The following is a 24,266-nucleotide window of genomic DNA, read 5'->3' as shown; positions in this document are numbered from 1 at the left end:
TCCATTCCTCCTTGACCTCATTTGCAGCGCTCTTTAGTAGAGTATGCCTACAAAGAAGAACTTCTAAGACATTGTTTTGAAGACTTGCATTTTAAATTTTTTAAAAAAGTTTTTTTTGTGTTAAGATCTCATATTGCCCAGGCTAGCCTTGAACTCACTGTGTGACTGAGGATGACTTTGAAATCCTGATCCTCTTGCCTCCACCTCTCAAGTGCTGATATTACAGGTATGAACCACCATGCCTGGTTGAACTATCATTATTATTTTAAAAATCTGTAAATTTCTTTAAAGGCATGTGTATTATTCAAGTGAATTTTGCTTTAGATTCCATTATATACTTACTTCACTAAAAGAAGAATCTAAATTCATATTCAGTATGATATACCATGTATGTCCTATTTATATCTACCTTGTCTGTCTTCAGCTCAGGCATATTGTTTCAGAGCTCCTGTGGTATAGCATTCTAGTTTGAAAAACTCAAATTAGAATATCTGTTCAACAGCTCTTGTCTCACAGATCTTTAATACTAAACTCTGAAGTCTTTAGACTCAGGGCCACCATAGAGACTGTGACTGCTGGGATTTTGCTTTTTTCATTGTTCTCCGCTTAGTCTTGCTTCTTATTTGTGGGGAATCTGGCAGATCAAGTACCTATTGCTGTTTTTCTTAGCTTCTATTGTGTGTAAGAGTTGTAGGGCACAGAATTCCCCTCATTAAATTCCTCCCACATTAAATTTTTTATATGGCTTCCCTCTGAATATGTTACTTTCTTCCATTTATAGAAATCAAATGATTTTTATAGTAAAAGCTAAAGAATCTCAAATAGCTGTAATTGACTTATAAACTTCAATCAATACTATATGCATTTTCATAAATGCTAATTAGTAATTTATTTTGTAGGGGTTTGTTCCTTATACTCATTAGCTAATGAATACCTGTGGCTGGTTATAGTGGATGAGCCTGAGAAATAACAGACATTTTGGCCTACAGCATAACTGGCCTATGAGGACATGAACATTACTTTTATAGTAGTAATTTATCATTCTGTTTTAAAGACAGTGTTAAAAATAGCCGAATTTGTATAAAGATCAGAAAAGGTATATCTTTTTTGTCAGAGCAGGTAGGCATTTACTTCATGCATGGCCTTGCTAGTTCAAAGTACAGACTATCACTTGAGCTATGCCACTAGCAGAAAATGTATGTCTTGCCTTTTTTTTTTTTTTTTTTTTTTAAGATAGGGTCTCACTAGTCTAAGCTGGTGAGGCTTGAATTGATGATTATCCAGCATGCTTGCATTATAGGTATGTACTATAAACACACACATATACACGTACATAATTGTCTGTGCTACACAGCACAAATTGCAAGTCATTAGCTTTTTTTTGTCTGTGTAGCTTTGGCTGTCCTGGAACTCAGAGATCCGACTGCCTCTGCCTCTGCAGTGCTGGAATTAAAGGTGTGAGCCATCACACGCCGCTTTCTTTTAAACAAAGCAGATTTTCATATAGCCCTCGGGGTGGCCTCAGCCTCTCTGCGAAGCTGAGTCTAGCCTTGAAGTGCTGCCCCTCCCATGTGTGGGGTTACAGATGCTTGCTGTGTGCCCATCTGTGTGTTGGGTTTGATTTCCTTTCCCCCCTTAGTTACAACACAGATTGGTGTGTTAGGATTTCAGTTCCCACCCCACCCTGGTTAGTTACAGCTTTCATTAGTACTATTTTTCATGGACATGTGAACATTATTGTAGCTCTAAGAGTCAGAGTTAGTTTTAGAAACTGCAACTAAAGGAGTGTCAGTACTTCTTCATCCTGCTAGCTCTGGGGTTCCCATTCTTCCCCTCTTCTACTCCACTCCGCCATTTTCTCACCTGTCCCTGGAGATAAACTGTCTTCTTTGTTTCAGACTTCTGCTGCTTGTGCGTTCCTCTATTCCCCCTTCATTCTTAGATAAAGGTAGCAAACCATAGCTTGTCAGACTTGGGTTTTTTCAATGAGCGGTTACATAGTGTCAGACTTGTCTAACCCAATGCTTATAGGCCAAATACTGCCAAGGATAGCTATAAATGTGGCCAACATAAGACTGTAAATGTAGAACAGCATGGGTTTTTCCCTTTTAACCTCAGCCACAGGGTTCTTGAGCATTACCCTTGTGAATGGTAACTATCACGATGTCAAAGATTGGACTTGCCTGGTTTAGGCATAGTGCATTTATTCCCTTTCTATGTACAGTCATAGGTGGTTTCCAGTGTCTGTCTGATGGTTGCAAAGAACGCTGCAGTGTGTGTATTTTTCTATCAGTGCTTGTCATTCTGTCCAAGAAGAGGGGATATCTGCATTTGCCTAGTTGGCCTTTCATCTTTTTCTCATATCGGTTTATACATTGCTTATTTTTACTATTTAGTCTTGTTGTTGTTACAAATGGGTTTTTTTTCCTGTCATTTGGTCCACTGATTATTGTCGTATATGCAGGCTATTTCCTATCCTGCTACTTCAATGAATTCTTTTCTTTTTGAATTAGTTTTATCATTAATTCTTTGTCGTCATCGTCCCCCCCCCCCCCCGTATGTACTGTCCTGTTGTTTGCAAATAAAGCTCTTTATTATCATTCTGATTTCTCTTAGCTGGTTGGATTGGTCAGTACTTCTAATACAGTGTTGGATAATAATGAAGATGGTGGAAACTTTTGCCTTATTCCCAATCTTAGTGCAAATGACTCTTTTTTCTTTATTAAATACGATTTAGAGCACACACCACACACATATACTGAGAGACAATCAGTTGTATGTCTGTCTCTTTGAATACTTAGTTTTGAATGGGTGTTTCAGTTTGTCAGCCATACTCCATCTCAGTGGTTATGGAAAAAACTGTATGTTTACCCTGTTAAATTTATGAGGACATTATATATTAATAAATTTTTGTAATTGAACCAATCGTATGTTCATGGGCTAAATCCCACTCCATCATATTTGTATTGTTTTCTTAATGTGGTATTAGATTCTGTTTGTAAGCAGTAAAAATGTTCTTGCCGGGCGGTGGTGGCGCACGCCTTTAATCCCAGCACTTGGGAGGCAGAGCCAGGTGGATCTCTGTGAGTTCGAGGCCAGCCTGGGCTACCAAGTGAGCTCCAGGAAAGGCGCAAAGCTACACAGAGAAACCCTGTCTCGAAAAACCAAAAAAAAAAAAAAATGTTCTTTCCGGTCTATTTTGAGAGTAGAAACACATGTCTTGCACTAGAGTGATGAGCATGATGTCTTGCAATTCTCTGTCTCTTTGATTAGGTTGAGAGTACTTCTGGAATCTCTTGTTTGTGCTTACCTGAGCTTTGTTATGTAGTGATGTTCTCCATGTATTACTGGATAAATTAGAAGCAGGAGTAACTTCTAATTAAGCTTTTATCAGACGAATCTGAGAACTGTGTCTCACTTAGTGCGCAGTCACATCAGTTACCAGGATTAAAGGTTACTTCTCCAGAATTTGGTTTGCAGCTTTGCTCTGGGAGAGATCACAGGTCACTGACATTTTGGCTTTAGACATCTTTGATTAGTTTTTACCTGCCAGATCAAGTTGACAGTCTTTTACAGTGTTTTATATATGGTTTTATAAAATTGTTTTCTTCATTCTATTTAAGTGCCCTTTCTGGTTTTTTTGTTTGTTTGTTTTGTTTTTGTTTTTTTGTTTTTCCGAGACAGGGATTTTCTATGTAGCTTTGCACCTTTCCTGGAACTCACTTGGTAGCCCAGGCTGGCCTCCAACTCACAGAGATTCACCTGGCTCTGCCTCCCGAGTGCTGGGATTAAAGGTGTGTGCCACCACCGCCCGACCCTTTCTGATTTTTTTAGAAGCATTTACCTGTGTAATCAATAGGTAACTCATATAAATGCAGATAGTTTTGTAAAACAATTCTGATCACAAATAAGTTTATTATGCTATGAAATATTTATAAGAATGTCGGTGGGATGACACCACTCCTTTAACCAACTGTTTTCCTGTGTGCCTGACACATTTCACTTTTAGGTATGTCTGACTGCAGCAGTGATGCTACAGCTCTTGGTACAGCTCCGGCAGCCACAGAAGAAGTCCAGTCTAAAGTTGAGGTGATTGGGGGTGGTGTTTTATCGCTGTGTAAGGTCTGCCTGTCTTAATAAGGTCTCAGACTGTCCAGACTGATGAGTTGTCAAGAGACATACCATTCAGTGATAAACTCTCACACGTAGCGACAAGATAAAACAAGGCCTTTCTTTGTGATAAGGAGTAAGTTAGACTTGCTTTTCATGACCTGAAGCTTTAAAGGATAACTTTAAAAAAATAAAAATTGCTTTATTGAAATGAACTCATGTAAATTAAAACATCACATAATTAGATGAATATATTCACTCTAACAAACACTGTATAGGGTTTGATTTAATATGTATAATATGAAATACAACAGAGCAGTGTTCAAAGTTTCTATCAAAATACTCGTAGTATTCGTTGCCGTCGATGGCTCACGTTTTGTCTTACCTACTCCCATGAGTCCTCACTCGGCAAGTGAGCATCTGAATCCAGGAAGAGAGCTTTTAAACTACTGAGTTTTGTACTTGAGACCCAGTGAACCTGCAGTGATAGTAGATACTGGGTCCTATTTGTGGGTTTTGGTTTTTTTTTTTTCCTTTTTGAAGATTCTATAATTGATTGTGATGAAACACCATAAGGTCCACTATTGTAGCTCATTAAACTAGGGAAAAAGATTAGTTAGGAAGAAAAGGAAGGAAAGAAAAGAAAGAGGATTCATTAAATGGGTTCATTTATGTAGCTCATTAACAGGGGGAAAAGATTAAACTTTTTTTTTAATTGCATTCAAGTCAGTAGAGCTGTTTTTGGCACAAAATCATATTAAGCATTTGTTGTTTTTTTCCTGTTGTTTTGGTTAAATAAAGTTAACTTTAAGACAGACAAAAGACAGGTGACTACCGACTTACAGGACTTGCTAAGGCCAAAATACACCGGGGGCCCGTTGAGACCAAATTCAGTGTTCCTGTACCAGTCTGCCACTTGTAAAGACTCATTCATCTTTCAGTGAAGCCTGGATATCCTGAATTTATGCAATAAATATTCTTTGTTTTTTCTCCTCTTTTTTTTTTTTTCAGTAGTGAGGATTACATCCAGGGCCTGTTGTATGCTAGGTAGTAACTGCTGCATTGTACCACTCAACTATTCCCAGACCTTTGTGTGACATGTTGTCATATAGAACTTTGACTTCCTGTTTGTTTGCTTGGTTAGTTTTATTTTGTTTTGTTTTTCAAGACAGGGTTTCTCTGTGTAGGTCTGGCTGTCTTAGAACTCTCTCTCCAGACCAAGCTGGCCTTGAACTCAGAGATCCACCTGCTTCTTTCTCCTAAGTGCTAGAATTAAGGGTGTGACCTACCACCACCCAGGCGATAATTGACTCTTAAGCTAAACATCAATGGTGATCAATTCTACTTGGGAAATATGTATTATTTGTATAAGATTAAGATATTCCTTCCTTTTCACCTTCCGCTCCTCTTCCTCCTCCTTCCCTCTCCCCCTCTTTATTTCACTGGGTTTTGCCATATATTCCAGGCTGTCCTTGAACTTGGGATCCTCAGCCTTCTGAGTTGCTGACATTATAGGTCTGTAGCACCAAGTCTGATTTGGTGAAAGTTCTTTGTTGTTTAAGATAACTTGACTGTTCATCATCTGACAAAGCTGTGCTATAGTTATATGTAGTCCCGAGAGAGTAGAGAACTATGTGTACTGTAGTATGTCTGTATTATGTACTATATCATGTACATATGTACTATATTATGTATATAGTATATACTGTGTGTATATGTACTATATTTTGTATACTCCTGCTCATGGTTTGGTTTTCTGTGATTATATCTGAATATATATCATTGAGAGATGATCAGGGGAAGTCAGGTGTGTGCAAGCTATAGGGAAGATTTGTAGCCCAGCCAGTGATGGGTTCATGACAGTTCATGCAAGTATTGTTCTGTTTGCTGCTTGCCACTGTGCGATTCTTGTATGTGGATGGTACTCTGAGAGATGGTGAAGTAGAAATTCCCTGCTCAGTAGACAGTGGAGTTTGGATGATAGTGATCTGAAGGAAGCCACTGCCAAGTAATGGATTGTTCAGAGTAAACGAACATTAACTCCTTCTAAGTATTTTTTGTGTGTAGTAGTCATACCCAAGTAGTTGGCCTCCAGAGAGAAGGCAGTAATAATAATAATAATAAATTTTAAAAGTCTTAACTGTGTAAATATAAGCTGAATTTATATTCTGGCTTAAAAGCATTATAGGAGTTTATAGTTAAAGTATGATTTGGAACTCTTTTGTAACTTTAAAAGTTCATAATTTAGAATGGAATCCTGTCTTGAAACAGTGTGGCTAGAATTGGAGCTCTTTCTGCTTGGTGGAATGAGCCAGGCACAGCAGTGGTCCAGTTGTACCATTCTCTGAAAGACTTTCAGATGCCAGGCATTGTACTAGGTTTATGTATATACTCTCCTTAGGTTTTTCCTCCCACATTTACACATCAAGACTTTGCATATTGGAAAGGTTAACAGAGTTATTAAGAACCATCACTACGACTGGAACTCAAATGAAAGTGGAAAAGATGAGTAAATTGAAAAAACTAAATAGAAAAAGAAAAGATAGAAGCAAGAAACTGGGAAAGCAAACATGGCATATTTCTAAAATAACAGCAAAGGAATCAAATCAGTTATGTTTTGTTGTTCTGGGATTGTAGCCTGAGTTCTTTCTGCCTTCCTCTTAGTTTAGCAACTCTATATAACAACTTCTAGTACTCAAGAAAATGCACAAATATTTGCATTCTTCTTTTGTGTAATTCTGAGGTCTAAACAGTAAATTGAGTGTAGACCTTTCATTCAAGGTATACATTGATCAATCAATGAAATTTAGAAAGAAATTGCAAGATAATAGTACCTCTAGAGTGACACAGATTAAAGGTTGTGGTAGTTTAGAGGAATATCATCAGGAATATTAGTGACAATGGTATTACACTCTTGGAATGTGTATAGAATTGAGCATGTGAGTGATGTCCTTTCTAAAGACAGGGAGAGGAAATTGGGAAATAGGTATGTGGAGAGTGAATTTGATTTAACAAATCTAAAGCATAATTAGTGGAGAGAAAATAATTGGAAGGATTTTGAGTGTCAAGTTGAGGAGCTGGCTTTTATTTTATAGGTATTGGAGAGAGACATTTTGGTTATGTTTATTATTATGTAATATAATTTGTTATCTGCCATGAAGCATGAAAAAAGGTTAGAAAGTGACAAAGAGTGTTCATTTACAAAGGCTGGTCAAAGATCACTTTCTGAGGATATAATGCTTGAGTAGAAACTTGAATGAGATGTAAGAGTCATGCAGAAATCTTAGAATAATAACCTTCCAGGCAGGGGAAACAGCAAAAGCCAAAAATAAGATTGGTGTGTTTGAGGAACAAGGGAGAGGTTCCAGGGCTGTAAATGGGTGTGAAAGAAGGAAAGGAGTATGTTCAAGAGGGAGCTACGGCTAAGACTGGAGCAGAGTGGACATGACAGTGACCGGCGGAAGATGAGTAGTTAGAAGGGGAGTTAAAATAGTGCTGGGGTAGTGGGGAGTTGAGAGCAATGGGTTCAAACACTGATTTGTAACAAATGCAAAAAAAAAAAAAAATGACAAAGTAGTAAATAAATTTCTATATGCTCACTCAGATTCAGTAACATCTGTTTTCTTCATTTATAATAATAGGGTCAAGAGTCCTCTGTCTTTTGAAGCCATGGAATTATCAGAATGACTTAAAGACAAGGAGGAAATAAACTACACACATTTACATTGTATCTGTAATTTAGCTTCGTCTTGATTATGGTCAGTTGTAGTAAAGTATAGAGTGCTCCCACTGACAGAGATGAATATACTGTGGTAAAGTCAGGTCAAATCTCTTATATGAATATCTCCTAGGAATTATTTTTGGATTCATGTTTCTGAGGATCAGAAATGTTTCCAGATCTCAGTTTCACTTTTTTGAGTATATTTACAGATATGTAATGATATTTATCTTAGGGGTTTGATCCAACATTTAACCACGGAATTCATTTGTGTTTCACATAGACTTTGTACAGGTAACCTGTTTTTTGACAAGAATCTGTCGCATAAAATCAATGTGAAGCATCATGTTGGTGCTCAGAGGTTTTTCAGTTTTTGGAAACGCTAGTGTTGATACAGCTACTCCTGTATTTGTCTGTTGGTCTTGAGCTGAGTGTGATTGTAATATCTTCATGGTATATATTATTTCATATTTGATTCTCTACCACTGTTATCTCTTTCCTTGTTTTGTGATGCTGGGGGTTGAACTCAGGGCCCTGTGCATGCAAGGCAAATGTTCTGCCACTGAGCTACATTCCCGGCTCTTACACTGATGTACCCAATGCCTATGTGACGTGTTGGGATGTTTAATAATGCCATATTTATTACGTTTTAATTTATTTTGTGTGCTTGTGCGTGTGTGCTCCAGCCACAACACATGTGTAAGGTCAGAGAACAACTAATGGGAGTTGCTTCTCTCTCTACGATGTGGGACCCAAGGATCACACTCAGGCTTGGGAGCAAGTTCCTTACCTGCTGAGCCATCTCAGGAGCCCTAGTAACCTCCCTGTAGTGAGGGAAGGGGAGATTACAGGGGTGAAGTGACGTCTGTGAATTAAGGACAGGGCAGAGCTGGACCGCAGGTTGGTACCCTTAGTACTTGAGCAGGTCCTCCTTCAGTTTCATTTAGCATGTTGTTTTGCCTAATACTTTGGAGCCATACTGAATTGATGCTGAGCCATACTTATATTCATCTTTTTTTTTGTTTGTTTGTTTTTTGTTTTTGAGACAGGGTTCCTTAATGTAGTTTTGGAGCCTGTACTGGAACTTGCTCTGTAGACCAGGCTGGCCTCAAACTCACAGAAATTCATCTGCCTTTGCTTCCTGAGTGCTGGGATTAAAGGCACGTGCCACCTTGCCCTGCCTTATATTCATCATTTTAATAAGTTGTATTTGTACTAACAGTGGAGGAAATTTCAGAAAGTATTTAAATTATGAGCTTATTAGAATTGCTTTGTCTTTGTATGGGCAAACAAAAATCTGAATAATTTCATTTGACACAAAAGGCATTTGTACTTTTGGTATTGGAACAAAATATGGCCTGTTTTGAGATGTATAATTAGTTCACTCAGCACTGCGACCCTCCTGTCTGAAGCCAGAACCAGAACAATTGGGCTGGAATATTTGCACTTTCTCTCTTTGCTCTCTGCCTATTTTATTCACTTCTTCTTTTTTTTTTTTTTTTTTAAATCTAGAATTGACTGAAATTAAGAATTTAATCCTACAAAACTGGTAGGAAATATAACTACTGGAAAGCAGAAAAAATATGTACTGAATATAAGCAGTGCCCTAAACATTGAAATATTTTTGGGTACTTTCTATTGCATTTTCAAAGAACTTTATAAAAATATGGTAGATTTAAGAAACATCTGGGGAAACTTTCAACTTATTATTATACCTTTAATTTTGTTTGCTCAATGGTAAAGTGGGTTGAAATTGAACTGCTAATTAAGTTAACTATACTAAACTGCTGTTAAACAGTGATAAGTGCCTTATGCAATTGGCAAGGCTGTGGAGCTTTTCTGTAAAGATTCTGTAAAGATTCTAGAGTTTTATAAGCATGTTTTAGAAATTAAGGTTTCCTGGGCATAACTTGTTTCTAATATGTCTTTCTTTTGCCGTATTAAGACAATCTTTTGGCCTTTGGATGCACTTGGTTAATGACACTTCTTGTTCCTATGAGAGTCTACCCATAAATGCCCAATTGTCGAATGGAAAGCCTGTTGTCACATCAAGGTCTGTTTTCAGGATTTGGAAAATTAAATAAGCCAGAACAGTATTACAGGAACATTTTAACCCTTGGTTTTGGCAGCTGTAGAAAGGGTATAGACTAAATGTTACGCTGATAGGAGAGTTACTCTGTGTCCCTAGGGTAGAGATGAAGTTAGTTGGCTAGAGAGTGTCAAGAGAGTTAGGGGAGATTGTGGCCTGAGGAGCAGTTGGAGAAGTGACCCGGAACTAGCTAAGTCATGGTATTTTTGTTGTGCCCAGAAAGCTTGCTGGAGAACTGCTTGGTTCATGAAGGCATGGGGTGCGTCCTCTCTAAGGCAGCTGCGATGGGCTGCCTTTATAAGAAACAGTGAGTAGATGCTGACTTCGGCCTGCTAGTCTGAAGACTTTACCCACCAGGCTGTCTACCCAATTTCTCAACCTTGGCATTGTTGATATGTTTGATTAGATAATTTTAATTCACCATTTAATTTCAGTTATCCTTGAAGACGTAGTTAGTATATCGTGAGGTTAAAGTCTCAAATCAGAATGCCAGATTTGAATCCAAGTTCATCCATGTCTAGTGGACCTCGCCAGATTTCCTAAAAGCAGGAATGATGGTACTGAGGCCAGAGGGTAGTTATCTCTAAGGTCATATGTATTGATACACATGAAGCAGAGAGAATTCAGACATTTATTGTGTGACATGCACATAGAATGGCATCTGACATATGGTCAGTACTCATTGTTTGTTCTTCCTCTTACAGGGCTTCATTTGCAGAAGGATGTGCATTGTTTAATTTAATTTCTTAATCTTTATAGGCCGTAATGTCCTCATCTGTGAAGTTGAGAACATTACATTTATTTTATAGGCAGTTGTGAGTATTAAGTGAAATAATTCATGTGATGCTCTTAGTTCAGTGCTGATTTTTAGTGAAGACCCAGTAAAGATCACTTTAACAGTGACTCCTGTTGGTATTAGAATAAGGGTCCATTAAGCTAGGAAACTGGCTTCTTCATTCTGATATCTGCAGTTGGTAAACCATTTCAGAGTTGCTACAGAAACATTCATAAAGGTACTAAAAGACCATCTTCCATTCATCTGCTGTTGAGTCTAAAACCAGCTCCAACTCGGGTACTCAAAGAAAGATGCTTCCCAAAGCTTTCTTTTCTTGAAAGCTTACAGTATGGAGGCTTTCCTAACATTGAGAGGAACATTGAGAGGCCAGCCAAAAATAAACAAATGAGAAATCCATAACCCTTAGCTGAAGGCTGACTTGGCAAACCAGTTATATGCCTCCATTGCTATTTCAAAGATCTAAGATGGGTAGTTGGGATTTTTTCCTCTGTGATTGAGTGCACCTGCCACTATTTCCAGATTTCCATGTTTGGATTCTCACTTGGAGGCATTACTTGGGATTCTCAGACTCTGGATGAAATGGGGTATATGTAAATGGCATTTAGGCTGCTGCAGCCATTTTTATAGTGGTAGAGAAGTGTTGTTATTTTCTTTTTGTTGGTAAAACATTTTGCAAGATGACAAAGTTATTTTGCTACTGGGTTGTTGAGCTGCAAATCAGTCTCTTATAGGTAGACAGTGATCAGATGACACCACAGACCCTGTGGACAGAGTGACAGCACAGACCCTGTGGACAGTGATCAGAAGACACCACAGACCCTGTGGACAGTGATCAGAAGACACCACAGACCCTGTGGACAGAGTGACAGACAGACCCTGTGGACAGTGATCAGAACACAGACCTGTGACAGACAGACTGTACAGTGATCAGAAGACACCACAGACCCTGTGGACAGTGATCAGATGACACCACAGACCCTGTGGACAGAGTGACAGCACAGACCCTGTGGACAGAGTGACACCACAAACCCTGTGGACAGAGTGACAGCAAGACCTGTGACATGATCAGAAGACACCACAGACCCTGTGGACAGTGATCAGAAGACACCACAGAGAAGTTTCTTGAACCATGGAAGTTCTCACTACAGCATCATGGTGAGTCCTGTGCCCGTGTGTGGAAGTCTTTCTCATCTTGCTCTGTTGCCGGAAATCAGGCTAAAAACAACTGGGTCTGCATTGGAGAAAACTTTTAAAATGGCTCTTTTGGAGAGGAAACAGAAAAGGAACTGTTCTGTAAACTCTTCATTGGTGACTTACATTTTGAAACCAACAGAAGAACATTTAAGGAGCTGCTAGGATCAGTCGGGGAAAGTTCACAGACTGGTTATGAGACATCCTTCAAGCAAAGGATAAGATGATTTGATTTTGTGACTTTCTCATCCCTGGCCAAGGTTGATACTGCCTTGACTGCCAAGCCTCCTTCAATAGATGGGAGAGTAGTTGAGTCAAGCATTCCATATCAAGAGAGGATTCTGGAAAACCTGGACCCCTTGTGACTGTGAAGTAGCTGTTTGATGGTGGGATTAAGGAAGATCTCAAAGAACACCACCTTAGAGATTACTTTGAATATGGAAACATTGATACTATTGAAATAATTACTGATAGGCAGTCTGGAAGGAAGTGAGGCCTTGGCTTTGTTACATCTTACAATCATGATCCTGTGGATAAATTGTATTGCAAAAATATCAAACCATTTAGTTTCGAAATTGTCTAGGTAAGAAATGCAGGAAGTCTCAAGTTCTAGGAGTGGAAGTGGAGGTTTGGGGGTTCATGTGGTGGCTGTGGAAATTTAGGATCAGGACCAGGAAGCAATTTGTGTGTGCTTGTGGGGGTGCGGAGTATGATGGGTATAAAAGTGGATGTAGGTTTGGGGGTGGCTATAATGGGTATGGAGGTGTGCCTGAAGGTACAAGTTTTGGAGGAAGAAGAGGAGGATGTGGTGGTGAAGGACCTGGATATGGCAGCCAGATTTGGGGGTTATGGCTGTGGTTATGACAACTATAGAAGAGAAAATTACAGAAGTGGAAATTACAGTGATTTGGGAAATTATAACCTGTAACCTTCTAACTATGGTCCAGTGAAGAGTGGAAACCTTGGTGTTATTGGGAACATGGAGGAAACTGTGGTCCTGGAGGCAGTGGAGGAAGTGAGGAGGCATGGTGGGAGGAGCCAGTGGAGATTCTTCCCATTTGCTATGGTCTTCACTGTATAAATTGGAGAGGATAAAAGCCCAGTGGACAGAACAGCTCTAGGTTATTGAAATAACAGTGCTTGCCGGGCAATGGTGGAACACGCCTTTAATCCTAGCACTTGGGAGACACAGACAGGTGGCCAGCCTGGTCTACAGAGTGAGTTTCAAAACAGCCAGGGTTACACAGAGAAATCCTGTCTCAAATTCCCCACCCCCCAAAAAAACAAACAAAAAACCCCCAAACCAGTGCTAAGGAAACCCTTATCTCAGTCATACCTTATAAAATGGAAAGTGAGAAGAGTGATCAGCTTTTTATTTGTCTCCAAACACGTATACTGGTTTTTAAAGGGTTGTTCCCTGCACTCCAGCTGGATAAAGTATGTGCCTCATACTAATTCCCTCACTTCAAGTTGATTCAGTGGACTGCACTGGCCTGCAAATTTGATTATCAATTTTTTAAGAATCTGCAGACCAGCTGTTACTTTAAAAGTTTCAACTATATGAATTTAAGATTGAAAGATTCCCAGGGGAGATCTTCCTTCAGGAGAGACCCCAAACCCAAGGAACACACCGAAACCACCGATCAGATGCAAACAGCAAGAGGGTTTATTAGACCAGGTACCTGGGGCCAAGTCTCTCGGAGGACTTGCGCCCTTTCCTAGGGCAAAGGGGACTTTTTATGGGATTCCAGGGGCAAAGGCACGGTTACAGAAGCAAGAAGCATAGTTACAGGGTCCCTATTGGTTGTTTCAAAGAAGGCCAGGGTGAACTCGGGGTCGTATGTGTGTGGCTGACTTGGCCGTGCTCAGGGTATAGTGGGTGTTTTTCCAGCCCAGCTGCTTATTCCTCAAGGCCAGGGGGCCAGTCATAAAATATCCTGATTTGACTCAACTGTCTTTCTCTCAAGGCCGCTGACCACAGTTATCTCTCTCCCAAGGCTGGATGGCTGGCCATAGTTATCTCTCTCAAGGCCGGGTGGCTGGCTACGGCTGTGAACTCCTGTTTTTCTGATTCCTTCAGAATGGCGTTTCTTAGGCTAAGTTATTGGGACTGGGGGGGGGGCATTTCATCGGCCCAACGCCCCATGTCCTTATAATGGAGCGGGGGTCTTTCAAGATCAGGGTCTGGAGGGCTGGAGAGATGGCTCAGGTTAAGAGCACTGACTGTTCTTCCAGAGGTCCTGAGTTCAATTTCCGGCAACCACATGGTGGCTTACAACTATCTGTAATGAGATCTGGTGCCCTCTTCTGGCCTGTAGACATACATGCAGGCAGAACATTGTATACATAATAAATAAATAAATCTTAAAAAAAAAAAAAAAAGAAGATTAGGGTCTGGAGAGATGTCTCAGTAATTAACATTTGCTGCTCTTCCAGAGGAACTGAATCTAGTTCTCAGCACCCACATTAGAGGACCCAAAACTACCTGTAATTCCAGATCCAGGGGATCTGATCTCTTCCTCAGACCTCCATAGGCACCCACATATGTATGGCAAAAATGCACACAGAACTACACGTAAATAAAAAAATAAAAATAATTCTTTAAACTTACAACTAAATAAACATGGCTTTAAAGCAAAGGTAATACAAAACTTACTAGTTCCTAAATATTTTCCCTTTATATATGCTCGAGTTATTTGTGTTATAATATTTCAGTAGTATGATGTTATGATATTGTGTGGAACATCTCTTGCTCTGAATTCAGTGAGATCATATCAGAAGTTGAGAAATCGCCTCAGTTAGTATGGACACCACAAAAATAAACTAACAGTAACAATCTAACAAGATTGGGTTTATTTTAGCTTATTTTTCAAGGAGATGTGGTTCATCGTGGTGGAAGGAGTGATAGGCAACATTGTGTCCATAGTCAGGAGGGAGAGAGTGATAAATATTAGTGCTTAGCTCCTTTTCTCCTTTTCACTCAGTACAGAACCTCAGCCCCTGGAATAATGGTCTATCTCCCCATTTCAGTTTACCTAATCAGTTTACATGTAAACCCTTACATTCATGCCCAGAGGCTTGACTCCTAGGTCACTGTCAGTTTAACTATCATAGCAAGCAAATTCTCTGCCACCAAGTGGCAGCCCATCTCAGGGGTTCTTTTTTTGGGACATGATTTCTCTGTGTGTAGTCCTGGCTGTCCTGGAACTCACTCTATAGACCAGGCTGGCCTCACCTCCTAAGTGCTGGGATTAAAGGCCTGCACTACCACCACACCAGGGGTTCATTTTTTTGATTTGCCTTTTTTTTTTTTTTTCCTTTTTCCTGTCAATGAGATTTTCAGTCATTGAAAATACTTCATTTTTGGTCAGATGTCATGGCACATGCCTATTATCTCAATATTTGGAAGGTGGAGGCAAGATAATTAGAAGTCAACCCCAATTAAATACAGCCTGGGTTACATGAGAACTTGTCTCAGAGAAACAAAAAACAGGAAAAAAAAAAAAAAAAAAGAACAACAACAGGAAAAAAAACCTGTCATTTTATATAATTGAAAATAATAGCTTCTAGATCTTCGTTAGTTCATCATCTCAGACTAGATTGGATTTTCCTTGGGAATATATTTCATTTTCTTGGTTTATTTTATGTTTTGACTTGTATTCTGGACACTAGGAACTGTAGTGGTTTGAATAAGAATGGCCCCCATCAGCTCATGTATTTGAAAGCTTGATCACCAGGGAGTGGTACTGTTTGAAAGGATTAGAGGGATTAGGAGGTGTGGCCTTGTTGGAGGAAGTCCCTGAGGGTGGGCTTTGAGGTTTCAAAAGCCCATGCCAGGCCCAGTGTTTCTCTCTCTGCCTGTGGATCAGGATCTCAGCTACTTCTCCAGCACTGTGCCTGCCAGTGTTCCATTGTGCTCCCTGCTATGATAACAGACTAACCCTCTGAGACTGTAAGCAAGCCCCCAGTTAAATGCTTTTTTTTTTTTTTTTATAAGCGTTGCCTTGGTCATGGTGTCTCTTCACAGCAATAGGACAGTGCCTGAGAAAGGAGCATTAGGCTGTGGAGTCTAGGCTGTTGGTTTCTCTTTTAATACTATTTCCTTTGTTTTAGTGAGTAATTTTCTCATTTGGGCTTTCATAACAAACTGTTTCTTTATGGTGACTCTTCTATTTAGATCTTTGCTCTTTGGTTGAACTCCTTTGGGTCCATTCATCCCAATAAAATTCAAGGGTTGGAGATGTAGATAGAAATAGATTCCCTTACTTACTAGATCTATCCTTTCCTGGATGCTCTTTCACCTTCCCTTTTCCTTAAATTTCCACTAGCTTAAAAAGGCCAGCTTTCTGTACATGTTCCTAGCTAAAAGTAAAGGAGATTGTCCAGATTTGTATTCGAGATTCTGTGTGGTGTGTGTGTGTGTGTGTGTGTGTGTGTGTGTGTGTGTGTGTGTGTAAATATACACATAGAGATGGAGAGAAGACAGGTAGTTGGACTTTTCTATTCTCATTCTGTGTAAAACATCATTTATTGACCATGCATACTTCAGAGTACAGTCTGAGTATGAGGGTCATTGCTCCTTTAGTAGTTCTGCCAATTTGGGGAAAGGAAGCTGTGCTGCCACAAGTTGGGAGACAGCAGGAAGTTTAGCCCTTTGGGTGGCACCTGTGAGTGTTGAGTTGCCATGAAGGCCATTTGATCACCAGAGGACAGAGGAATCCTTTTTCTGCTGTGTAAAGGGACCCGACAACCTTAGAGTCTGATGTTGGGTCATTCCACATTATGTCTTTGGATTGGTTATTGCTCGAGGATGTCTGTACTCTGCACTGGTCCACTGTAGTTGATGGGTGCTACTGTGCACTTATGGGGAAGTAGGAGAGCAGATATTTGGGAGAAATCACTCTCCTTGGTGAAAGATGAGAGAAATGATGAGCTGGTTGTAGGTGGAAAGAGGCAGCTAGCCCCTTAAGACTGTTTTCATGGAGTCCCACATTCAAGTTGGGTCAGGCTTCCTCCACCCACCTGGACAACTGAGAATAGGAAATGGAGCTCTTTTAGGTTGGTGATGTCCTAGAGAATGGGACCCTTGCAGTGAGAACCCAGTAGGTTTTGTTTTGTTTTGTTTTTAATCTCTTAAAAACAAAACAAAACAAAAAAACAAAACAATTCTTTCAGAGGATGCTCAGTGAATTTTTTTTTCAGTGTTATCAAACCTAGAGTCTTGCTGATCATTTCTTAATTGCATTTTTTTGATTCAAGTCTGTAGATTAAACACACATGCAGTGCAGTTTGGACAGTAGCTAGATTCAGGTGTTAGCATTGAAACACATTTACATTGGGAGCTACTTATTCCACCTCTGACAAGTACCTATTCCAGTGCCATTATCTTAGTAGCTATCATTGTTCATTTAAGGCGTATGTAGCACTTCTAAAGACATCAGTGACTAAAAATGGAGAAGGAAAGGTCACTGGTTCTCTATGGCAAGTTGAATAAACTTTGTTTGCTTTGGAGGTTTTAAAAATTTAGAGTTGGAGAAAGTAATTTGAAGATTCTTTGTATGAAATTCTCACATTAATTTGTCAGAAAAGTTAAAATCATTACTGAAATAGAAATGTTTTAACAGAAATAATTGATGTTCTCTTATAATTTAATCTGAACAAGTATACTTCATATAGTTATAAAACTAAGGAGTCTATTTTCACTGTTACTTTGCTTTTAGAATTATAAAGCTAGTGGATAAAACTTCAGTTCTCCTGGTGCACATATTTAAAACTTTTTGTTATATTAAAAAAACTTTTTGAGGCCGAGTATGGTGGTACACACCGGTAATCCCAGCACTTGGGAGGCAGAAGCAGGAGGATTTCTGTGACTTTGAGGCCAGCCTGGTCTACAGAGAGTTTCAGGACAGCCTGGGCTGTTATACAGAGAAACCTTGTCTCGAAAACCAAACCAAACAAACAAACAGCCTTTTCCTGTAGACAGAAGCTCACTTTGAAGCCCATTAAATAGGACAGGTAGACTGTGTGTGTGTAAGTTACACACCAAGCATGGCTTCTGTCGTATTTCTTCCATTATGAGAGGTAGTGTATCATAATTCTAAGAGGCAAGGATGATGCCCCCAGTACTTGTCATATGTAACTTTTCTTTAAATCAGGGAATTTAGATTGAATGCAATAAAAGCAGCCAGGTGTGTTTTTTTTTTTTTTTATATTGTCATCATGTTGACTATTTATACACACATGCATAAAACATGCAAAACATATATATATATGTATATATATATATAAATTTATCGAGTTATAAAAATATTAGTCTGCTAGGTAGTAAATGTATGTGAATACAGTCTTTAAAATGTACCTCTTATAGTTTGGTATTTATATGGCTTTTTCTCTTCTCTTTAATTTTTTTTTTTTTAATTTAGGAGTCTGACATGGCTCAAGAGTCTCCCAAAAACTCTGCAGCGGAAATTCCGGTAACTAGTAATGGAGAAGTTGATGACTCCCATGAACATGGCTATCACAGGGTAAGAGCACTTTACTTTCTATTAATGCAAAGAATCATGACAAGTTTTTGCCAATAATCTGAGGTTGTTATAAGGAATACTGGATAGGCTGCGACATTGATTTGCCAAGGCTTCAGGGCCATAAGCTTTGCTATTTAGCTTAGTAATAGGCAACAAAACTATTAACTAAACTTTCATGCCATTAACCAGAATGACAGTATATCTTACAATTTTGGCATAAAATTTTACGTAGCTTTTTTACTTTTCATAAGGAAAAATACTAGAGTAGTATTTTATCCTTTTAAATATTATTTATGAATATTAATATGTCCTTTTAAAATTTCATATCATCTAATGCTTTTTTAAAAAGTACATAATTCCTAAGTAGCTGTTCTTGATTTTGCTGTTGTTTTAGTTACTTTTTGGTTGCTGTGATAAAATACCATAACCAAAAGTGGCTTATGGAAGAGGGGCTGTTTTGGCTCTGGTTCCAGAAAGAGAGTCCATAGTAGGTGGGAAGTCATGGCATAGAGATAGGAGCAGGAAGCTGGCTGATCAGATTTCTGTCCACACACAGGAAGCATAAATTGAGGACAGGAAATGTAGTGAGGCTATGAACTCTCAAAGCCTATCCCCAATGGCATACTTCCTCCATCGAGGCTCTGACTCCCCAAACAGCGCCATCAGCTGGGGACCAAGTGTTCAAATACATGAACCTATGCATGTCTCATTCAAACCACCAAAATAGTTAACATCCTGAAAATGGCATAATTGATTCAGAAAGAAACTGAAATCTAAGGTGCATTTTTTCATATGGGTGTGTGCTGAGACTGGACCTGGGACCTTGTGAAGCTTAGCATACACTCTACCACTGAGTTACAACTGTAGCCTAGGGTATTTGATTTTGCTCTGCCTCCAAATTTGGAATTCAGTTTAATGATTTTAAAGGAATATGAGATTGGAAATAATCTGAGTTCAAATTTCAGCTTTGTCATTTCTAACAGTGTAACCTTGAGAGTGTTGCTGTTTCTATAATAAAAATATTTACTCTCTTTAGGATATTAATAGGTGAGATGAGTAATGTACCTTATAAGGGCAGAAATGAAAGTGATACTTGTTATTTTGGGGATTAAACATTCTTCTAATGACATTTGATAAGAGTATACAACTTTAAAAATATGGTTTCTGTGGTCTTGAAAAGGCTGTTGTGTTTTTTAGATTTGTTCTTTGTTTTTTTAGACAGGGTCTCACTATGTATCTCTGGCTGGCCTGAAACTCACTATGTAGACCAAGCTGGTCTTGAACTCAGAGAGATATGCTCGCTTCTGCCTCCTGAGTTCTGGGATTAAATGTACACACCAGCATGCCCAGCTCTGTGTGAGTGTGTGTATGTGTGTGCCTGTGCGTGTGCGTGATTGAAAAACTAGTGGTTGAAAAGTTCTGAAATTATTTTATAGCTCAGACAGGCTTCAGCTTTCCATTTAAGAATGAAATCTTTGTGTGATATTTTAGCTGTGTCAACTAATTCTCTGTTTTGGGGCCTATGCTTTGTAATGGGTTAGCACAGCCTTGACCTTTCCCTGCTACCTGCTCGTGGTGCCTTTCTTTTCTAATGAGCAGATGAGCTTCATATATGGCTGTGTCTGTGAGGCTGGGGAGAAACTCCCTTCTGGTTGGGAACTTCTATTTTAGATAGCGCTCTGTGATAGTTGTCAAGCCTGAGATTCATCTTAGTGTTTTCTGTTGCCAGGACAGAGGACTTGAGGATGACTATAAAGAAAAGAGGTTTGTGTAAATTGACAGTTCTAGAGGCAGGCAAGTTCAAGATCAGGTGGCTGTGTCATGCTGTAACCTGGTATCACATGGAGAAAGGGCATCTATCTGTGAGAGGTGAATAGGAATACACAGAACAGCCTGTTTTTGAGAGAATGAACCCAGTCCCATGAGAAAAGCCATTCATGTCTTTCAGAAGCCTCACTTTGAAGACTACTACTACCTTGGCAGCATACATTTCACCAGGGACAGACCACATTTACACTAGTTATTTATTTCACTTTCAAGTACTTTAATTGGACTTCTGGGCATGTATAGTCCAAAAATAGAGTAGTTGAAGGAAGAATCAAATTCTGAGCATACAATGAAATCATTTACCTCCAAGATAAAACTACACAATAAGGAAACTCAAGTTACTGCTACCAATTACTTAAAAAATATCTATTAGCTCAAATATTCATTGTAACAAAATTTTAATCATTTTTCTTCTAAATTTTGATAACTACTTTAGCACATTTATTCTGTGAATATTTATTAAGTAACTGCTATGTGCCACACAAGACACTGGGACTATAGTAATGAAAAAAATACCTACCACCAGAGAATTGACATCCTAAAAGACTATCTGAAGGTGGACTTGGGAAGAGGTGCAGGAGGATTGCTGCGAGTTCTAGGCTAGCTTATCGACACAGTAAGTTATAGGCTAGCCAGGGCTACAGAGTAAGATTCTGTCTCAACACAAACAAACAGACAGCAGAAATATCTAGTGAGAGCTGAAGACCTGTAAGCAGTGAAAATGCACCATATACAACGTGTGTTAGGATTACCTCAGTGATGGAGTGTGTGCTTTGAATTCATCCCCAGTGCAAAAAGTTAGAGCTGGGTGGTGATGGCATACGACTTTAATCCCAGCACTTGGGAGGCAGAGGCAGGTGGATCTCTGTGAGTTCAACACCAGCCTGATCTACAGAGTGAGTTCCAGGACAGCCAGGGCTACACAGAGAAACCCTGTCTCGAGGGAAAAAACAATTGAAGTTAGGTTCATTGTTGGAAAAGTCACCACCTTTAGCCTATTCTTTTTCTTAAAATTCCTGTGTATGGCATATACACAGGGAAAAAAGCACCAGTGTGAAATGTGAAGCTCTATGAAACCACCACTGAATAAAGATTCAGAGTATCCAGAACTCAGACCATGTCCTCATTGCCTGTTGCTAGGCAGTATGCCTTCTCCTTTTCAGGGTGACTACCACTAATGTAAATATGTCTAGATTGTTCTATTTAGTTATTTCTTCATTTAGTTTGTTGTTTAGAGACAGGGTCTTCTTATGTATCCTAGGCTGGCTTCAAACTTGTGACCCCCCTGCCTCAGTCTCCCAAATGTAAGATATGTAAGCATGCCAAACATGGACTGCTTTTCACTGTCCTTTTTTTTTTATTATCAGTGGATTATCAGTTTAGAGTTTGTGAACTCACTTCCACTCAACATCTGTGAAACTCATTTGTATTGTTGCTTATAGCAGTCTTTTGTTCTTTTAATTGCATTATAATAATTTTCTATTTGTAATTTGGTTGGTGGAAAGCTAGGATGTGTCCAGTCCTGGTCCATTATGAATAAAGCTGCCTTTCCCACTCCTGTACAGGTCATGAGTCCACAGATGTGTGACAAGCCGCTGAGCCAGTCGACAGCTCCACTAGCAATGAATGACCGTTCTAGTTGTCAGCATCTGCGCTAGCTCTTGGTATTTGGTGGATAATTCCACGTGAGCCATTCTTACAGAGTATAGTGATAACCTAGTGTGCAGTTCTCTGATGACTAATGCTGTTGAGCCGCTGGACTCACCATTTGGATGTTGTCTTTTGTGAAGTGACTTTTCTAGTTAATTAGGTGTGAACTTTTTTCTCAGTGATTTGTAGAAATTTATATTCTGGGTGTAAGTTCCCTGTTTGGATGTACCTACTACATAGGTAGATAGTAGCTTCCTTCCACCACAGGCTTTTGTACTCTATAAATATAAACATGTTATATATTACTTTTACAAAACAGGCTTTCATTGGACAATTTCATATGTAAATATAATGTATTTTGGTCATATTCACCCTAGTGGTATCTTTTAGTGAGCAAGGTTGCCGACTAAGGCCCTTGTAGTTGTCCCGTTCAGTCTTAACAGTTGTACTATACCCCCTTTTGCCAGAAATTGATAATTTTAATGAGTCACATTTATCAGTCTTTCCCTTGCTATCCCATTTAAGAAATCTAGTATCATGAACAAACTTTCTTTTATAAGCTGTATTTTGCTTCTCATGCTTAGGTGTGTGGTTTATCTTGAATTAACTTTAACTTTGAATGTGATCTGAAATAGAAGCCACAGTTTGTTCCTCCCCTTCTAAATTAATATTATACAATTACTCCAGCACCATCTGCTAAAAGGCCTTGTTTTCTGTCCGTGGAAAACGAGGCTGGTTGTGGAAGTCCATACCTGTCATCTTGGTATTTGGAAGACTGGGCTAGGAAGGTTACTGAAGTTGAAAGTCAGCCTGGACTATAGCATCAGACTGTCTAAAACAAGACACAAAATGAGCAAGGAAATGGAATCTTTATCTTACATAGAAATTAGCTCATGATGGATTAAAGACTTTCTGCTGGACACTATATAATCTCTAGAAGGAAGCATAAAGAAAGTTTTAGCCGTGAGTTCTTTGGTATAACGTTGAAAGCAAAAATTAACAACTCTAGCAAAGTCAAATTTCTGCATAGCAAAAGAGCCAATAAACAGAATGAAAAGAAAACTACAGAATGGGAAAAAATACTTACAAGCCATATATTCAATGCAGCTAATGTCCAAGTGTCAGTAGCAGACAACACAATTAAAAAATGAGCAAAGCACCTGAGTAAACTTTGTTTTCTGTCTTTCTCTGCCCCCTCTTCCTTATTTCCTGTGCCAAGGGTGAAACCCAGAGCCTAAAGTATGCTAGGCAAGTACTCTACTGCTGAAATACAACTGTCACCGTTTCCCAAAAAGAGTGCCTGCCAGTCGACAAAGATAAAATGTAGGTCAACATCACTGACCACCAGGAAACTGCAAGTTAGAACCACGGTGAATTACCATCTCATACTTATTAGAGTAGCTTTTATCAGAAGGCAAAAAAAAATGGGGGTACTTTCGGTATTAGAGCACTTGCCTAGCGGTTACTCGTTTTCATTCTCATCCTCTGTCTGTCTCTGTCTTTCTTTCTCCATGTGTGTCATTCTCTGTCTCTCTTTCACTTTTAAAGACAGTACATAAATATGAAACAAATATTGGGGATATTGTGGATAACTCTTAAACATAATAGGTGGATGTTTTAATTACATTTTTATTGCATGCTAAGATACCTAAACCAACGCAACTTATAGAAGAGTTTTTTGGCCTTCAGAGGGTGAATCCATAATCATCATGGAAGGGAGCATGGCAGCAGGCAGACAGACATGGTGCTGGAGCAGTAGCTGAGAGCTTATATCCTTATCCATTAAGTAGGAGACAGAAAGAGCTAACTGGGAACAGTGTGGCATTTTTGAAATCTCAAAGCCTGCTCCCAGTTAAACACCTCTCCCAGAAGGCCACACCTCCTAATCCTTCCCAAGCCATTCTCATTCGAACCACCATAGTGGAAATGTAAACAGCTATTATAATAATAATAATAATAATAATAATAATAATAATATAATAATATAATAAAATAAAAAGAAACAGTATAGAGATTCGTTGAAAAATTAAAAACAGAACAGTTCTAGGATAGTAGAAGTAGAAAAGAGACAATCCCATTTCTGGGTGTATAATCAAAAGAAATAAAATTACAGTTGTTTAGTGTTGTTCTCAGTAGCCAGGATACAGAGATAACCTAGGTATCTGTTATGGTTGAACAGGGGCAGAAAATACAGATAGCTTTGTGCACAAGCACACATGTATATACACACAAAGGAATATCATCGTTAAAATATGAAAAACAGAGGACTGATGATTGAGACTCATAGTCCTAGGCCAGTCTAAGCTGCAATGTGAATCTCTGTTTCAAACAAAAGAGAGAGAAATGGTGAGGGAGAATATG

At 39.0% G+C, this 24,266-nt stretch overlaps 1 protein-coding gene across 6 annotated transcripts in view; it reads left to right on the top strand.

The window, feature by feature from the left end:
• Window positions 1-24,266, top strand: part of Arfip1 (ADP ribosylation factor interacting protein 1) — an 88,468-nt gene that overhangs the window by 8,223 nt on the left and 55,979 nt on the right. For 3 of the 6 annotated variants that reach the window (XM_028894293.2, XM_028894295.2, XM_037206696.1), the window contains exon 2: window positions 18,327-18,428. In XM_028894293.2, coding sequence (XP_028750126.1) covers window positions 18,336-18,428 — 93 coding nt within the window. In that variant the 5' untranslated portion in view covers window positions 18,327-18,335. Of the gene's footprint in view, window positions 1-4,009; window positions 4,090-11,644; window positions 11,869-18,326; window positions 18,429-24,266 lie in introns of those variants that run through there. The other 3 variants (XM_037206697.1, XM_028894291.2, XM_028894292.2) reach the window with 2 other exon arrangements.

The sequence above is a fragment of the Peromyscus leucopus genome, chromosome 6 (genome assembly GCF_004664715.2).
Source record: "Peromyscus leucopus breed LL Stock chromosome 6, UCI_PerLeu_2.1, whole genome shotgun sequence".
Lineage (NCBI taxonomy): Eukaryota > Metazoa > Chordata > Mammalia > Rodentia > Cricetidae > Peromyscus > Peromyscus leucopus.
The sequence above is the reverse complement of the archived record's forward strand: the minus strand, read 5'-3'. Positions and strand labels throughout refer to the sequence as shown.